The sequence below is a fragment of the Fistularia commersonii genome, chromosome 3 (assembly GCF_037954325.1).
Source record: "Fistularia commersonii isolate RoL2024-O1a breed Wild chromosome 3, RoL_Fcom_v1.0, whole genome shotgun sequence".
NCBI lineage: Eukaryota > Metazoa > Chordata > Actinopteri > Syngnathiformes > Fistulariidae > Fistularia > Fistularia commersonii.
Genome location: NC_141286.1, coordinates 21,075,227 through 21,090,675, shown reverse-complemented (window position 1 = coordinate 21,090,675; position 15,449 = coordinate 21,075,227). Strand labels below are relative to the sequence as shown.

Genomic DNA, 15,449 nt, shown 5'->3' with positions numbered 1-15,449 from the left:
GTGTTGATAAATCTTTGGCATTTTGGAGTTTGGGTTATTATTTTGCCAGTACCACCAAGGTGTTTTCCATGTGATCCTTTTACATTTATTAGTTAGCTGCAAATCTGCCTCTTTGGTTCAGGTTTCTTTAAACAGACGTGTCAATAAAAATGTTACATGTAATTTTAAAAAGTATGTGTAACTATTCATTTTATGATAAACAGATCAGTGAACAGATCAACCATTTACAAATGTTTTAATGTAAAAGACAAATCATAAGGACAAAAGGGGGACATTATCTCGTCATTTCGCTTATTTGTCCTTCTCTTTCTGCTCCTTCTCTTTTTTGTCCTTCTCGGCCTTGGCCTCCTCAGCTTCGTGCCGCTTGATGAGCTCTTCCACCTCTTTCTGTTTCAGGACCTTGATCTTTGTTTTCCCCTCTTCCCGTGTCAGGGTGGCAATCTCCACTGGAAATAACCGAGAAAATACAGCGTTTCATTCATTCACTCTAAAACTCGCTCTGCGTGCGACCACCTTGATTATAGATTAACTTGACAATGGTCAGAGATATACGTATGAGGTTAAAAAAAATTGAAACGATGCAGAGGAAGTGCAGCTGAAAATTAAACATGCAAAACCATCTTCTGGACTTAAGTCTGAATATACATAATCAAGTAAAGAATAACTATCTCAATAAACTGATTTAACAGATTTTAAATTCACAAGGAAGTGCCAAAAGTAAATTGACCTCTAGTCCCTATTTAAAATCAAGTAAAATTACATCTAACAAGAAATTACCTGAAAATTAGCAGGCAACTACTTGAAAATAATCAAGAAATTACTTATTACAAGTTTGTGATTAATTATCTACTATTCTACCTAAAATGTCATTCAAACAAACGATAAGTAGTGACCTCAAAACATTTAAATGACCAGGAAAGTATCCCAGTTAGGAACAAAACAGTGATGGGATTCCAGACTAGAGGAGGGAGCATACAAGATGCCAAGACGTTGACCCACCTTTCTCTGCGGAGAGCTTGCTGACATCCATGGTTTTGTTAAGTACTTTGACAGCCAAAGCAAGAGCTGAGGACAGGTTCATCTCGCCCTCCTTGTAGTCCTGCTTCAGCATGGACACTGCGGCCTGGAGTCAAGAAGGGTCACTGTAGCTCCAGTTTGTTCGCTGTTTTCTTGGAAGTAATTCCTTCAATGATGGCTTGCATGCGTATATTTTTTCAAAAGTATTAAAATGACTCTTTATCAAGCCCACAACCTTGAGTGTTCGTCACTTGACGTTATGACCGTAAACTTCCAGCAGTTTCTTTAACCGACAGTTACAGAAGGAGTTTGGAACCAGGTACGGATCGAAGTTTTGCACAATGTTCTTGACACACATAAATGATTGTGTATTGAAACGGAGCGTTCGCCATATTATGGTTAAGCCCTACTGACAGCTACGAGCAGAAACTGTTCATGTGTTCTTATTCCAGACTTACCGCACTGTTGTTGCCGATGCAGGTTGCCTTCCAGCCTCCGTAGTTTCCACTGGGGTCACTCTGGTAAAGTTGGAAGCCGTAGTGTTTGTCCCAGCCCATGTACAGAAGAGACACACCAAATGGCCTCTTTCCTGTCAAAAAATTCATGAGGTTCAGAGAATTTTCAAAGGAGTCTTAATCCCCTATTCTGGAACGATAATAATATCAGATAATTCAATTCCGTGTAATTTTTAAGGTAAACATAGTCAGAAAAGCTGATTTATAGGAAAAGATATAATGTTGGTGTTGACCTTTTCAGCCCCTTCACTGTTAGTTTGTCATAAAACATCAGGCACATGATACTTTTTTGATTTCTTGCATAAAATTAGACCCGTTCATAGTCGTCTTCTCACGATTTAAGCCAAGACAGTAAAGCCAATGTACAAAAATAGTGGAATTTTCCTTAAGAAAAATAATCTTTTTACATCCTTAAACAGAGAGAGATATTGAAATTAAAGATATTGCAAAAGCACATTCTAAGCAGAAAGTGTATTTACCTCCAAACTGTGTATAGGCTTGTTTGATGTCACACAGGGCCGTCACCAGCTGCTCGCAGGGGATTGGCTCCTGGTACTGCAGTAAATACCTGATGAAGGACAATTTCATGATTAACTATTTAAAATCTGAAGCACAAATGTTTTCTTGGAAAATTCTTTTCAGCACAGGACAGAGAGCATTTTCCAAAGGTCAAAGGTATTTTGTGTATTTTTCTGGTGGTTCTATGTAAATGTTATCCTTATACAATTCAAAGTCATTTTCTCTCAACTATTTATGAACAGCTTTCATTAACATGTTAACATTTCTTGATGCTTTCTGGTGTCTTTTAAGACTTTTTGTGCCAGACATCCTTATTATTTCAAATGTGGCTAATCTCAAATTAACAAATTACATTTTCCTCAACTTTTGAAAATATAATCTGGATGTATTCAGGAAATCTTGCATCAAATTTTACAGAATATATATATAAAAAAAAAACACATTTAGAGATTATTCATCATACATTGTTATACTGCTCTGCTTTAGAAGACGGTGTTTCACCTAAAACTTACCTCTGTGCAATGAGCCGTAGTTCATTTGTCAGTACATTTGCATCTGATGTGATTCCTGCAACACTACAGGCCATGTCTCTGAAAGATAATCACAAACACAAGATCGCTGGGTTAAAACTCCAGAGCCCTTCACCACATATTTCCCCGGGTGCTTCCCTGAGATACTCTTTCTTTTTCTTGAAGTTAACTCACTCGTTGAGCTTGTAGATCTTCTCTGAGAAAAAGACCTCATCCAGCAGTTTGTGGATGTTGCGTCTCTCGGCCGCCAGCAGGACGCCGTCATTCGCTAAAATCCCCAGGCATGTTCCGGCGTGTCCGATCGCTTCCATGGCGTACTCCACCTGATACAAACGTCCTGAATAACGGAGAGAAAGCAGCAGTTGGAGGCTCCGTGATGCTGCAGGCGTCCACACTCACTCATAATTATCCACTTCATGAGATTAAATGATAAGTTACCTTCAGGGGAAAATATGGTCGTCCGGGAATCATATCTGCGAGACTAGAAATCAACAAGATACAGATATTAGCTAACAAACGAGGCATGAAATGAACGATTATTTTCATATTTTTGAAAATAATGTCTCCTACCATTTTAGGTTGACACGAGAATTAACCTACAAAACACAGAAACAAATGTTATATAGGTGGAGGTTCCATCAGCCAGCAAACAAATTTGTTATACGGACGTTCTGCTTCTATCGAACTAACAATAGTAATTCCAGCGTATAAAGGTGGTGTACTTGCTGAAAATAGCGTTTAAAGAACACTACTTTGTTGTGTAATAGCGCTACAGGACCTTTATAGGAATCGATAGCACATTATGTGTGACAACTGGTTAGCATAAGCTAACTGCTACTCAACAGAATGAATCTGCAATATCCGGGCATGCTAGTTCGCTAGCACGGAAAGACTCGACAAAGCTAAACTACACTTACACTTGGCACTTATCCTAGGGAAAAGGATATAAACTTGAGAATTAAGCTGTTTTTTTTCGTCTACCTTTAAACGGAGATGATATAAAGTTTCTTTACTTTCCCACGAAGATGAAGACTCGTCTACTTTCAATTTGGTACTTCCTCCTTTACCGGTCTGGGGCGCTGCTGCAGTCGCCAATAGCTCGCTAGCGCCACCCCCTGGTTGGAGGACCGTGGTTTTCTCCCCTCCAAAGAGTAAAGTGTCCTTTTTACAGCTTAATAAAATGCACGTATTGAGTATTCTTCGCAGCATTAACCTGCACTTGAATTTAAATTGAGTTGATAATTTCAATTATTTTTTGCACATGTGTACACAAGTTAATGAGAATCATGATTAGCTTTATTGGCCAAGTATGTTCGTACATACAAGGAATTAGGGGCCGGTTAGTAGAAATCCCTTGTACTGACTTGAAGGTAAACAAAGACTGGACAAAAGAACATTAAATAGAATACAAAAGGTAGCCAATTGGGTAACCCCCTCGAGCAAAGTGGTCAGGAAGGTAGTGGAAAGACATGAATAAAATATTTATAAACATGTCTGTATGAGATAAAATAAACTTTATTTATCCCTATAGGGAAAATTCCTTTGTCACAGCAGTGTAACAGTTATCATATCAAAAATAAGAATGAATATAAATAAAAATAGAGAGACGGCTATAAGACAGATGATAGAAAACATCCACAAATAAATTCACAGCAGGGAGAACAACAGCAACCCCATCAAGGATGATAATGGATAGCAAAATGGGACAGTAAGGGTAATAAATAGCCAACCAGTGCTAAACGACAGTATAGAGTGACAATAGCAATGACAAGAATAAAATAAATGAAAAAAAGATTGGCAGGATGCGTACCAAAGAAGAGTGCGCTGGCTACCATAGACTGGTAGAAGGTCTTGAGGACGCCACGACAGACGCCAAATGACCTCAGTCTCCTCAGGAAGAACATCCTGCTCTGACCCTTTGTGTAGAGTGCATCAGTATATATGCAGTATGTATATTACTTACAACATACATATATATAATGATTGGAGAGGTGGTTTACACATGAAAAAGGATATTATAGTAAAATAGGAATACAAAAAAGAATCCACTTCTGTTGCATGAGAACATCCATATATAATCCCTAAATCCTGGCAACATGGGTATTAATTTTCTTCTGATAGACCAATATTTTTTTTCCTTTGGCATGTTTTTGGACCTTGGAAGGGAACCGCAGAACCCAGAGGAAACCCACGCAGACATGCAAACTCCCAGTGGGAATCAAACCAGGGTCCTTCGTGTTATGAGGCAGAAGCGCTAACCACTGCACACACCGTGCCCCAATTTAATCCCTATGAACATTATATTGATATTTTCTTATTATATATCGATATATAAATGTAAACTGTTATTGCTGAGTCTGTTGTCCAAATGCTTGTGTATGTTCTCTTCGGGTTTTCTGTCTTTCTCAGACCAAAAACATGCACACTTTTGAGTAAAGAATGAGCATTACAGACAACAAATGAATGGATGAATAAATTAAAGTCAAAAATGTACGCTGTTTTCCAACCCGTAGGGTGTCAGAGCTGAAATACTGGGATTATACGACGGTCACAATAAGTAACGTAGAAGAAGAATCCAGCCGCTTGTCATTGGTTGTCACAGCAGCCTAGCGTTACAATGGAAGCTGGAAGTTAGCTGATTACCCCGAGGGTTGCTAACAGCGGTGTATTGTAGAATTACCCGTTCTGTGACATCGCACGGGATAGCATGTCGTTTAGCCCGTCTCTTACACGGCGTTCCGAGCAAGACAAGGGGTTTAAAGAAAAGGTGAGCTTTTGCTTATCTATTTCTAGTGCTGGGTTATAACCCATTAACGCGTAACGCTGTGGAACGAGATTTAGCTAGCTCTCCGTCCGCTAACGCGCGATTAAGACTACCTCATACGCACGTTCTCTGCATTTATTTTAAATTTTATTTTGTGCACTTCTTTTTTTTACCCGCTGTCAGAGTTATTCGTTAAACTCCGGTGGCTTCTCATCAATGAACGTCGTGTCCCCTGACCACTGAGGTCACACTTGTTCAGTCAAGCGTCTTTTATTCTGTTCAAATCCTTGAAGCATTTCTGTAATTCCGGTGTTTTTCAACCGTCCACGTTGACCTTTGACCCCGTCCCAATGAGTCACATCTGGAAGGATGCTGCGACCGTTCAGTTATTACTGTCACTTCGGTTTACTAAGATTTAAATGGAAAAGTGGAAATTATTTGCTATCGAATCAGAAATCTAGTTCACATGCTTACACTGATCAACGTTCTAGTTTTTGTTTGTCACCTGTTCCCCGATTTACATCTGAAAATCAGAGCATTTTATCCAATAACAAATGAGAAAGAGGTGCAATTTGAGCACTTTATCAATTAGTGCTGTTGTAAACAATTTTATGTCATTCTATTGCATGGTTACCCCAATGGTGATAAGAATAAAAATAAGATTAAGAAAAACTTTATTATCCCGAGGGAAATTGTTGTCCCAGAGTTACAAGAAAAATATAGCCGTAATAAATTATAATAGAAATTGTAAAAAAAAAAAAAGAAAAAAGGGGAGAATAAAAAATACGAATAAATCATGAAGTGTCTTAAGTAACAAGTGAAAACTATAAAGTCTTTTAAATAACAAGTGTAAGATAAGGAGTGCACATTTTATGAAAAAATATTGTACTTGTAGCTGTTAAGAAATATTGCTATGAACAATGTTGCTAAGATCGGTAAGTCAGATAATGCAGTAATCGCATAACGTGTAAATGATTAGCCCTGAATCCTTGCTCTGATTCCTTCCACTTTCGAAGTTTGCTTTGTACCCTTGCGAATACAGGATGTCAATCCTTCACTGTTTTGTCACAGTAACTGAAGTTTATGTAAAAAGTTTGATTTCGATGCCACCTGGAACCGTTGTAAGTTAAGAAAATGCATCGCAATGCCGTGATTTTGTTTTGAAGTTGCTATTGCACTGCAGGTTGCACAAAATGAGCCTGAAGGTTCTCTGGGTCATAGACCTAGTTTTTTTTCCCATTGAGGACGTTTCACCTCTCATCCAAAAGGCTTCTTAAGTCCTAAAAGACTGCAGGGGGATTCTGATTTATAGGGTGGTCAGTGGCCTAGGATGAATGAGGTTTGATAAGATAATGAGTGAGTTGTTGCATTGTATTTGTGTTGAATGGGGTTGTCATGTTAATGTGTGTTGCAATTTGTGTCCCTTGAGAAACAAAAATAAGAATTCGAGGAACTCCCTTGAGTTGGAACTTGAATAGTTAATCAGTGTTTAGATTTTCGGAAGAACAAAAGAAGCCAGTTAGTTAATGCGAGCTGAGGCTCGGTTGGGGGTCGCTGCGGTCCGGTGTGGGTTGTTGACCTCCCTGGGTGACTTGTAGGTGGCAGATGAATCTGCAGATATCTCCCGACACACACATTAACATAGCAAACTCCTTTCAACCTAGAGCATTGCCCACTTTCATACCTCTGCAGTTATCCACTGGACCCCCCCCCCCCCCCCCCCACACACACAGTATTTTTAGAAGTGAAGAAGCTTCTCGGATGAGATGTGAAACGTCTTCATGGAGAAAAAAAAAAGTCCAGTTGCCACAATAACGTTTGACGGTCATAAAAAATTGTGGCGACTCTAACAGCCTTTAAAAAAAAAGCTCAATTTATGTATATATTTATGCACTGTTTTGTTTTTTTCCAATTAATGTACATACATTTTTACTCTCTGTATTTTATTCACATTGTCCAGTCAGAGCCAGATCTAAGCAGAGCAATCACATTGCAACCATACAGGGTTAGTCGTGATATATAAGTTGCTTGAAAGGAGATGTGCAACACTTTAGTGGGTCTCAGCAGTTGGATACATTTGCAGAGGTACCTGATGACGGTCGAACATTCTTGTTGTCAGGTGTCACTCTGATGAGGGGACCCCTACAGCCGGCAAGATGCAGCAGAAGAGGAACATCCAGATCATTGAGTGGGAGGACCTGGACAAAAGGAAATTCTATTCCTTTGGAGTCTTCATGACTATGACCATCCGGGCCACTGTGTACCCGGCCACGCTCATCCGCACGCGGCTCCAGGTGCAGAGGGGCAAGTCACTCTACAGCGGCACCTTTGACGCCTTCTTCAAGATCTTGCGGGCGGAAGGCGTGCGAGGTCTGTACCGCGGCTTCATGGTCAACACCTTCACCCTCATCTCGGGCCAGGCATACATCACAACGTACGAGCTGGTGAGGAAGTACGTCTCGCGGTATTCAAATGACAACACCGTCAAGTCGCTGGTGGCGGGCGGCTCGGCTTCCCTGGTCGCCCAGAGCATCACTGTGCCCATAGACGTTGTTTCGCAGCAGCTGATGATGCAAGGCCAAGGGGAGCACCTCAGTCGCTTCCGACTCCACTGCAGCCAGGAGGCCGGAAAATCCAAAAGGGTGTTCGGCCAAACAAGGAACATAGTGGCGCAAATATTCGCCGCCGATGGTTTCCGGGGCTTCTACAGGGGATATGTCGCCTCCTTACTAACCTACATCCCGAATAGCGCCGTCTGGTGGCCGTTCTACCATTTTTATGCCGGTAGGATGAAACTCTCGTTCTCTCAGAATATCAAGAAAAGACAATATTAGTTGCGTTGCTGTTTCCTTTATCAAAATTCCTGTGTATTCCTCTTTACTGCCACGGTGTCAGGCTGTCAACTCAGTAATGCTTGCGTGTCCGTTGCTCCACAGAGCAGCTCTCCAAAATGGCTCCCAGTGACTGTCCTCATTTGATTCTGCAAGCCATGGCTGGACCGCTGGCTGCAGCGACCGCCTCAACCGTCACCAACCCCATGGACGTAGTCCGAGCCAGAGTACAGGTAAGCGCCACCTAGCGTGACCTAACGGTCGGAGTAATGTGTGGTCAGGCTCGACTAGTTATACAGGTTATTGGCCCACGTGGTGGAAAATACGAAGGTCTGATGTGCCGGCTGTAAAACCAACTCTTAAAAAAACAAACAAAAAAAAAGCCAGTGGCATCAGCCGCCACGCCCATCTGTTTGTAAATGTGTGTGGAGTTTGTACGCCGTTGAAGCCACGACCTCGTCCGAAAGTTGGGAAGTGACTAGGCTTGAATTTTCGGACTTTAGGTCTTTTCGGCGGCCCTCGCTGTCTGGTTCAAGAAGGGTTTTATGCTCGATATTTTGTTAAAATCTGTAACTCAAGAGGGTGATGTGAGCATGCAAAGTGGACACAAGATGGGGCTAATATGTAATTTTTGATACTTTACATATGTGTGTGTGCGATTCAGGTGGAGGGGAGGACTTCGATCACAGAGACATTCAAGCAGCTGATCAGAGAGGAGGGATTCTGGGGTTTGACCAAAGGACTGTCGGCGCGCATCATCTCCTCCACTCCCACCGCCATCGTCATGGTGGTTGGCTATGAGACGCTCAAAAAACTGAGCTTGAGGCCAGAGCTTGTGGATTCGCGACACTGGTAGAAGATTCCCTGACCAGTATCATGCACGCCGCGTGTCATCTGAGCCCCCCGGCCCCGAGGGGGCGCCGTGCAGAGATTGAAAAGTGGCTGGTCTCCTGGTTTTTATTGGTTCCACTCTCCCACTGCCCTGGAACACTCCTGACTGTCCTCAATCACGAATGTTAAATCAGTGGAACGTACCGTGACGAACCACAACGATAGATTCAGTGGCATCTCCAGCAAGATTCATGCACCGTCTGCCATTTTTGTTTTAGATCTATAACGTCACTTTACGTAAGTGTGGTTTGATCGTTAGATTTTATCCCGGGGAACAAAATTCATTCACGTGGGCGATTATTTCAAAGGTTCGTCCGATTTGTTGGAAACCGATGAGCTGCCTGCTTACAATGTCGTGTGTTGCTGCTAAATAAGGTTATTGCTTGTTATTTAAAGTAGAAAATGGTCAATCCAAAGGATTTATTTAGCAATGGAGGAAATAAGGAAAAAAACAAAAAAAAAATCAATGCTGTTTATCTGATTTTTTTTTTTTTTTTTTTCTCCTGAAGGCCATGTAGACGATCATACTCTGCTGTCATTGATCACCGCAGTGCTGTTGCAGGCTGCAGCCGTTCCTGTTCGTCTGAACCAAACCTGCATTTTCTGTTTTTGGCCTTTTACTGTATGTCGATGCCTTCATTCTGTGACTCGTGACTTTTTTCTTTTTTCTTTTTTTTATTAATTTTAATATTCTGATTGTGTGCAAGAAGAACTGTAGTTCTGCTCGAACACGTCTGATTTATTTGTTTAAGTTGTTGCACAAACTGGGTCAGAACTAAATAAAAGAATAGTCCCCAGCCAATGATTATACATTCAACTTTTTTTTTTTAAATTTTAATCAGTGTTTGTACTAATGTGATTTTGTCGCAGAAAATACACAAGGGTAGCAGTTTTACTTTTCTGTTTCATTGGTTAGTTTTTTGTGTGCAATGATGTAAATAGTTATTTTCCTATTTTCCAGCGCAAAAATGTGACTGTACATTTCTTGTTAACTGTGCAAATAAGTTCTGAAAAGAATTGTTCAGTGATTTATTGGTTTTGTTATGATGTGACCACAGAAGTTTCTGTTTTTTCGTTTAAATATTTTGAGGGAAATGAATTTCAAATTGAAACTAATTTTGCCCATATTTTTGTATTTAATATAATGTTTTGACACTGCAGATTTTTTTTTAATCATTTATCATTAGCAGGCTTATGACTGGCTTTTTGAGGTATTGAGAGGAAGAATGTTTGCTGGCATTTTATTTACAAAGCCTTCCTCAGGCCAGATTGGTGAAGTTTAGGTTCGGGTTTGAACAGTTTATTGGAAAAAAAAAAGATGATAATCAGAAGGCGATGAAGTTGCCGAGACCTAGGAGGAGACAATGTTGATATTTGCACAGCTTTTTGCCATTTTTGTTTCAAAGGGGTGGAGATGTGTAATTTTTTTTTTTTTTTTTTAATTTGCTCTCCCTTCCCATCCTTGGCGATTTTTTTTTTACATCATATTTCACACCATGCGTCACATGTGTGTCAGTTTAACACCCCCCGTCAATAAAGGACCAGAACCTTTTAACAACCTAATCTCGCTCCACTGTTTTTTTTTCTTTTTTTTTCGTCGAACCACCTGCCTGCTTCTGAAAATCAATTTTTGAAATTTACCATGAAATAAAGAGCTTCCAGTTTCCAAGCTTGCTTGCAGTGCTGCGGCTTTTCAGCATGGGGTCTTCTTCTCCCCAGGGTTCTCCTGTGGTCCACAGAAATGCAGCAGGTTCACCGAAACCTGTATAAGGGAATAAAAATGTAATTTTACGTCTCCTTATGTGGCCTTATGACTGACAGGTGACTGGTCCGAGTAAAACCTCACCTCTTGTCCAATTTCAACCGTGATTGGCAATCCCAACCTCCCCTCACCTGTAGAATAAGTGGGTAAATAAATGAATAAAACCAAAAGGTGTTATACATTTGAGACGTAATCCTGCATTTATTTGCAAATATTCATACAATAATAAAAAAAATAATTCAACAGATGTCTGTTTTTGATAAGCTGAAAATTAATCAAACGCAAAGGAGTTTTTGTTGGTTTCTTCTGAGTTTGGTTATATTTTTTTGTCCATTTTTTTTTTTTTTTTTTTGCCATTATTTATGTGATTTACTGCTGACTTCCACAACACTGATTTTTTTTCCCCCCATTTATATATTTACCCCTAAAGGCCCCAATACACCTTTGTGCTCTTCAATGTAAAAACCAATTCTCCTTTTTCAAGCACTGGGGAGGTTTCATGTTTTTCAAATCACATGGTCTCAAATGCACCTGTGAATCAAGCTCTTGCCGTGTTCGGTTTCAACGCAAACGTACGAAACGCACGCACGCAGGAACAAAGAGCAAAAAGCATTTGACTTCGGGGGAAACTAAATAGGAGGGGAGGGGGGACAAATGAGATCAGACAAAAGCGTTTTCTCAGTCGTTTCCAGACTCTTCGTCTCCCTGCAGATTTCTGAGGTTACATCGGGTTCACGGTGCTTCACAATGATTTAGCCGTGATAGAAGCTCACACACCCGTCCTCTCGGCCCAGCTGCGGGCATGGAAAGGTATCTTTGCTGGACAAAATAAAATCTCTGGCTCTCCAGAGGGAAACCTTCCAATCCTGTTTCACATTATTGATCTTATTTTTAATGGCAGGGAGTTAACCTTTTTTTTTTTTTTTGAATGTGGAAATATGTTCCCGGCGGTTTGATTTCTGTTTCACGCTCTTGTAACTTGATCTAAAAAGAACTGTGGTCCTTTTAATTCATTCGTTATCTAGTGTATCCATCTTTTCCTTAACGTAGGGTCATGTGATGCCTGGGGGCCAATCAGAACGCAGAACAGGTGATACCTGGGGTTTGACCTGGATCGGTCGCGTGTCAATCAAAAGGTCTTAGGGGGCTTTTTTTTTTTGGAAAAACCAAACAAACCAAACAAAATAATGGAGAGCTGGAGATAACATCAAGCTGTCAGTGCTGCTGTCTTGTCACGGCAACTGAATTGAATTTTCTTTACTTGAAGACGCTTCACCATAATATAATGGTTATATTCGTAAAATCCCCGCAGGTAATCGGAACTGAAGAAGCCCTCGGACGAGGGGTGAAACGTCTTCAAGTAAAGAAATTCAAGTCCAGTTACCATGACGAGAAGAATTCGACAAGATTTCACTTTGACTTGGATGATTGAGAACATCCACAGACATATTTTCAGTATGATATAGTTTGCGCCGGTCCCTCATACCGCTCTCTGTCTCCATCGTACTCCAACCGGTCACGATCTTTCCGCTGTTTTTTCCTCACCGCTGTCACCGGGTGCTTGCTGAATCTTGGATTTCTGTGAACAATTTTATAGATATAAATGTAAGCTAAAAAAAAAAAAAAGTAAATAAACATACTTGACTTGTAAAAGAATTGAATCGGCTACCGGAATTGAACCCTCTTGTTGTGAGGTAGCGGTCCTAACCTGATGTGAGGATGAGTTAAATTTGACAAAAGCAATTCAGCGGTGGAAAAATTAACAGATTAATATGAAATCTTCATCGGGAAACGCTTACCTTGATTCTGTTGGAAATGATTCCAGGTTCGATACCTGTCAGTGCACGGCCGGTGGTCCGCACACAGTTTGGCTCCAGGCAAACCGGCAATTTATCTTCTCCTATTCTTTTATTTTTTTATTTATCCTCGGCAGCCGGACGAATATCTCGAGTCTCACGTCGGCTCCATTTGCTCCCACAAAACTTTCCCTCTCCTTCCCTCCATCACGTTCCCCGCTGGAAATAAAAGCGTCCGCAAAGCAGGAGACAAATGTACTGATGAATGAAAGATGAAGGAGGCCCGATGGAGCTGACACCGACACTTCCTGCTGGGATGACGGATGCTCGCCGCTTGACTCTATACATTAATTATCAAGCGGCGGTTGAAGGCACTTTGTCAAGAAGACTGATGAGGGGCTTTCGAGAGGGACACACACACACACACACACATAACTGACTTGGCTGTGGTTAGAGGCAGGGCCTCTCATTCTCATGGGGTGCATGTGTGTGTGAGCAGGGTGGGCGGCACACCGGCTGAGAATGCTTTTGCGGATATCGGATTGAAATGCGCGTGTTGCGTAACAGACATCATCGGTGTTGATAGCTCACCTCGTCATCACAATGTGATCCGACTGGATCCACAGGGCTTGGCGTGCGAGCCGGAATGTTCCAGGATGGGAATGAGTATTTTAATAAGGTGTTTTTATATATCCAAGAAAAGCCCCCCCCAAAATGTAGAAAAAAATAAGTTCAAATCAGAATAAATCTTAGCTTAAAATGAAATCTTGCAGTCAGGGTCTTGAGGGTCCTGGTGCCTGTCTCTCTGGGCCTGTCACCTGTTGATCGCAGCTCGCTGAAAAAAGAAAACAAATCAACATTTATTCAACTTCAAATCATGAGCACATTTTCATCACGAGCAAGAATTCAGTTTCCAAATATATTGGCGTTGTGTAGCATTGATGCATTTCAACTATGTCCAGGGACAATAGGTCGTCATGAGTATCACATATTTCCTTCGGGATAAATAAAGTTGCTCTTATTCTTATTCTTATTCTTATTCTTATTCGAGTGTCTATTTTATCTCCTGGACAGAAAATGTTGGCTTCTTTAGGTTGTTTCAAACACTGCCCCCTCTGTCGCGTGGAGTCCCGCAGGGTTCAATCCTGGGCCCCATACCGTTCTCTCATGTTGCTGCTTTTTTCGGGTTATCAGTTGCTTCGGTGGCATCTACCTTACTACTTTATGCCAATGCATTCAGGAGTGTTCTCTTTAAATAACAGGTGTCCAAACGTTGTGCAAAGAGGGCCATATTTGGTGAAAATCTTTCCAGGCTGACATTCAGCCTGACATTCTTTGAACCATTTCATGAACTTTTTTTTCTTTTATTGTTATTATTTCAAATGGCATACTTTTCATGTCTTAACACAAATCTATTTTTTTTTTTAAAATCACTGTCTTTCATATTTGAATAACACATAAAATGAGGATAACAATTGTCTGGGAAAAAAAAAAACCTTAAGAAAGATTAAACATATCTACGTTTATTTGAAAAGTGACATATTATTCACTACTAAATGCTCACTATGAACTTCTAAATTCAAAAGTGATAGTCAAAACATTAAGGGGCATATGAATCCCTGTATTACTATTCTGGTGAAAGATAAAATGACATAGATAAAATAAAAGATAAATAATTTTTGTACATTGTGTTGTATAGTGTGGTCAACAGTGCTAGTGGCCACATATGATTGATTTTATGACAGAGGTTGTGGCCTGGCGTAAATTTGAACATGACCCAAATTTAGCCCGCAGGCCGGACTTTGGACATGCCTGTTCTGAACCTAAAGGTTTTAAACAACTTGCAAAGTTAAATGGAAGTTTTGATGGCATCAAGATCGAGATGCACGATAACAGCTGTCACGATTCCAGACATCAAGTAGTGTGCTCGTCAAAATTTTTATCTCTCAACAACCCTAACCAATGAGCCGTGAAATAGAGTAACTGTTTTTGTTTGAATGCGCTAACAGAGAAACATTCTGTTGCTGAGTGGCTTGATTGTATTGTTTCTTCTTTATTTTGATATAATTTGATCCGAGTGCAATTTCTGTCTTAAAGACGGGCGAAATAAAAAGAATAAAAAAACAACATTAAAGTTAGCCTGATGTTTTAGTCGATGTCAAAAGAGTGAACGGTTATCAAAGATGGCTGCCATGCCACTTTGACTTCATGCCCTCTGAAGGTCACAAGAACATTTTTAGAAATCCTACGGTTCAAGTCTGAATTGTTTTAACACAACAGTCTCGGGGTACGAGACGGATGGTCCGGATCAGGGATGAGTCCGTCAGGAGGACGGCACATGTTAGATGCTCTGGAGATAAAATCACACTGCGATGGGAAAGAAATAAGATATCATCACAACGTTGATCTTTAAGATGAATAAATTAATTACAAATCTGGTGGTAGCTATCTTCTTAGACACGGTGATCAACCCACTCCACGACGCCCTGGTCGGGTACGGGAGTTCTTTTTGCACCAGACTGATCCCACCAAGATGCAATACCAAGCGCCATAGGAAATCATTCCCGCCGGAAACCATCAGAACATATAATTCCTCGGCCACTTGGCGTCAGCTGGCTTTTGGTGGAGTCATCATGTGTAATATTTCTCCAAATGTGTAACAGTCCAATTGTCTTCTGTACATTAACCCTGATTTATACATATAAAAACTACATGTAATCATATATGTGTACTTGCAAATACATACACATGTATATACATTTCATATATTTTTACATACCTTAAACTAAACTTTTATTTATTTTCTTCTGATCTTTATCGTTCA

At 40.5% G+C, this 15,449-nt stretch overlaps 2 protein-coding genes across 4 annotated transcripts; one reads left to right on the top strand and one right to left on the bottom strand.

The window, feature by feature from the left end:
• Positions 1–219: 219 nt before the first annotated feature.
• psma4 (proteasome 20S subunit alpha 4) lies at positions 220–3,669 on the bottom strand. 2 transcript variants are annotated; one of them, XM_086144073.1, is made up of 9 exons: positions 3,563–3,669; positions 3,152–3,177; positions 3,020–3,062; positions 2,756–2,918; positions 2,564–2,641; positions 2,012–2,100; positions 1,476–1,606; positions 1,000–1,123; positions 220–446 (listed from the first exon to the last, which is right to left on the bottom strand). In XM_086144073.1, exons 2-9 carry the CDS (start codon positions 3,152–3,154, stop codon positions 292–294), a joined length of 786 nt encoding a protein of 261 aa, XP_086000199.1. In that variant the 5' UTR covers positions 3,155–3,177; positions 3,563–3,669; the 3' UTR covers positions 220–291. The 2 variants fall into 2 exon arrangements, with proteins under 2 accessions (XP_086000199.1, XP_086000200.1); XM_086144074.1 differs by having other exon boundaries at positions 3,595–3,667.
• A 1,503-nt stretch (positions 3,670–5,172) lies between these two features.
• Positions 5,173–10,712, top strand: slc25a44b (solute carrier family 25 member 44b). 2 transcript variants are annotated; one of them, XR_015105936.1, is made up of 5 exons: positions 5,173–5,348; positions 7,465–8,129; positions 8,282–8,409; positions 8,841–9,304; positions 9,577–10,712. XR_015105936.1 is itself a non-coding variant. In XM_086144072.1 (4 exons), exons 2-4 carry the CDS (start codon positions 7,502–7,504, stop codon positions 9,030–9,032), a joined length of 948 nt encoding a protein of 315 aa, XP_086000198.1. In that variant the 5' UTR covers positions 5,173–5,348; positions 7,465–7,501; the 3' UTR covers positions 9,033–10,712. The 2 variants fall into 2 exon arrangements, 1 of the variants encoding a protein (XP_086000198.1); XM_086144072.1 differs by having other exon boundaries at positions 8,841–10,712.
• The last annotated feature ends 4,737 nt before the right edge of the window (positions 10,713–15,449 follow it).

Bases quoted from the DNA above. Each gene is read 5' to 3' on its own strand.
- psma4 (XM_086144073.1), bottom strand. The intron at 1,607-2,011 runs GTAAATACACTT...ATTTTTTGACAG, and splicing joins AGCCTATACACAGTTTGGAG to GAAAGAGGCCATTTGGTGTG. The intron at 1,124-1,475 runs GTAAGTCTGGAA...TCTTGACTCCAG, and splicing joins GCATCGGCAACAACAGTGCG to GCCGCAGTGTCCATGCTGAA.
- slc25a44b (XM_086144072.1), top strand. From the start codon at position 7,502: ATGCAGCAGAAGAGGAACATCCAGATCATTGAGTGGGAGGACCTGGAC. The intron at 8,130-8,281 runs GTAGGATGAAAC...GTTGCTCCACAG, and splicing joins GTTCTACCATTTTTATGCCG to AGCAGCTCTCCAAAATGGCT. The intron at 8,410-8,840 runs GTAAGCGCCACC...TGTGCGATTCAG, and splicing joins TAGTCCGAGCCAGAGTACAG to GTGGAGGGGAGGACTTCGAT.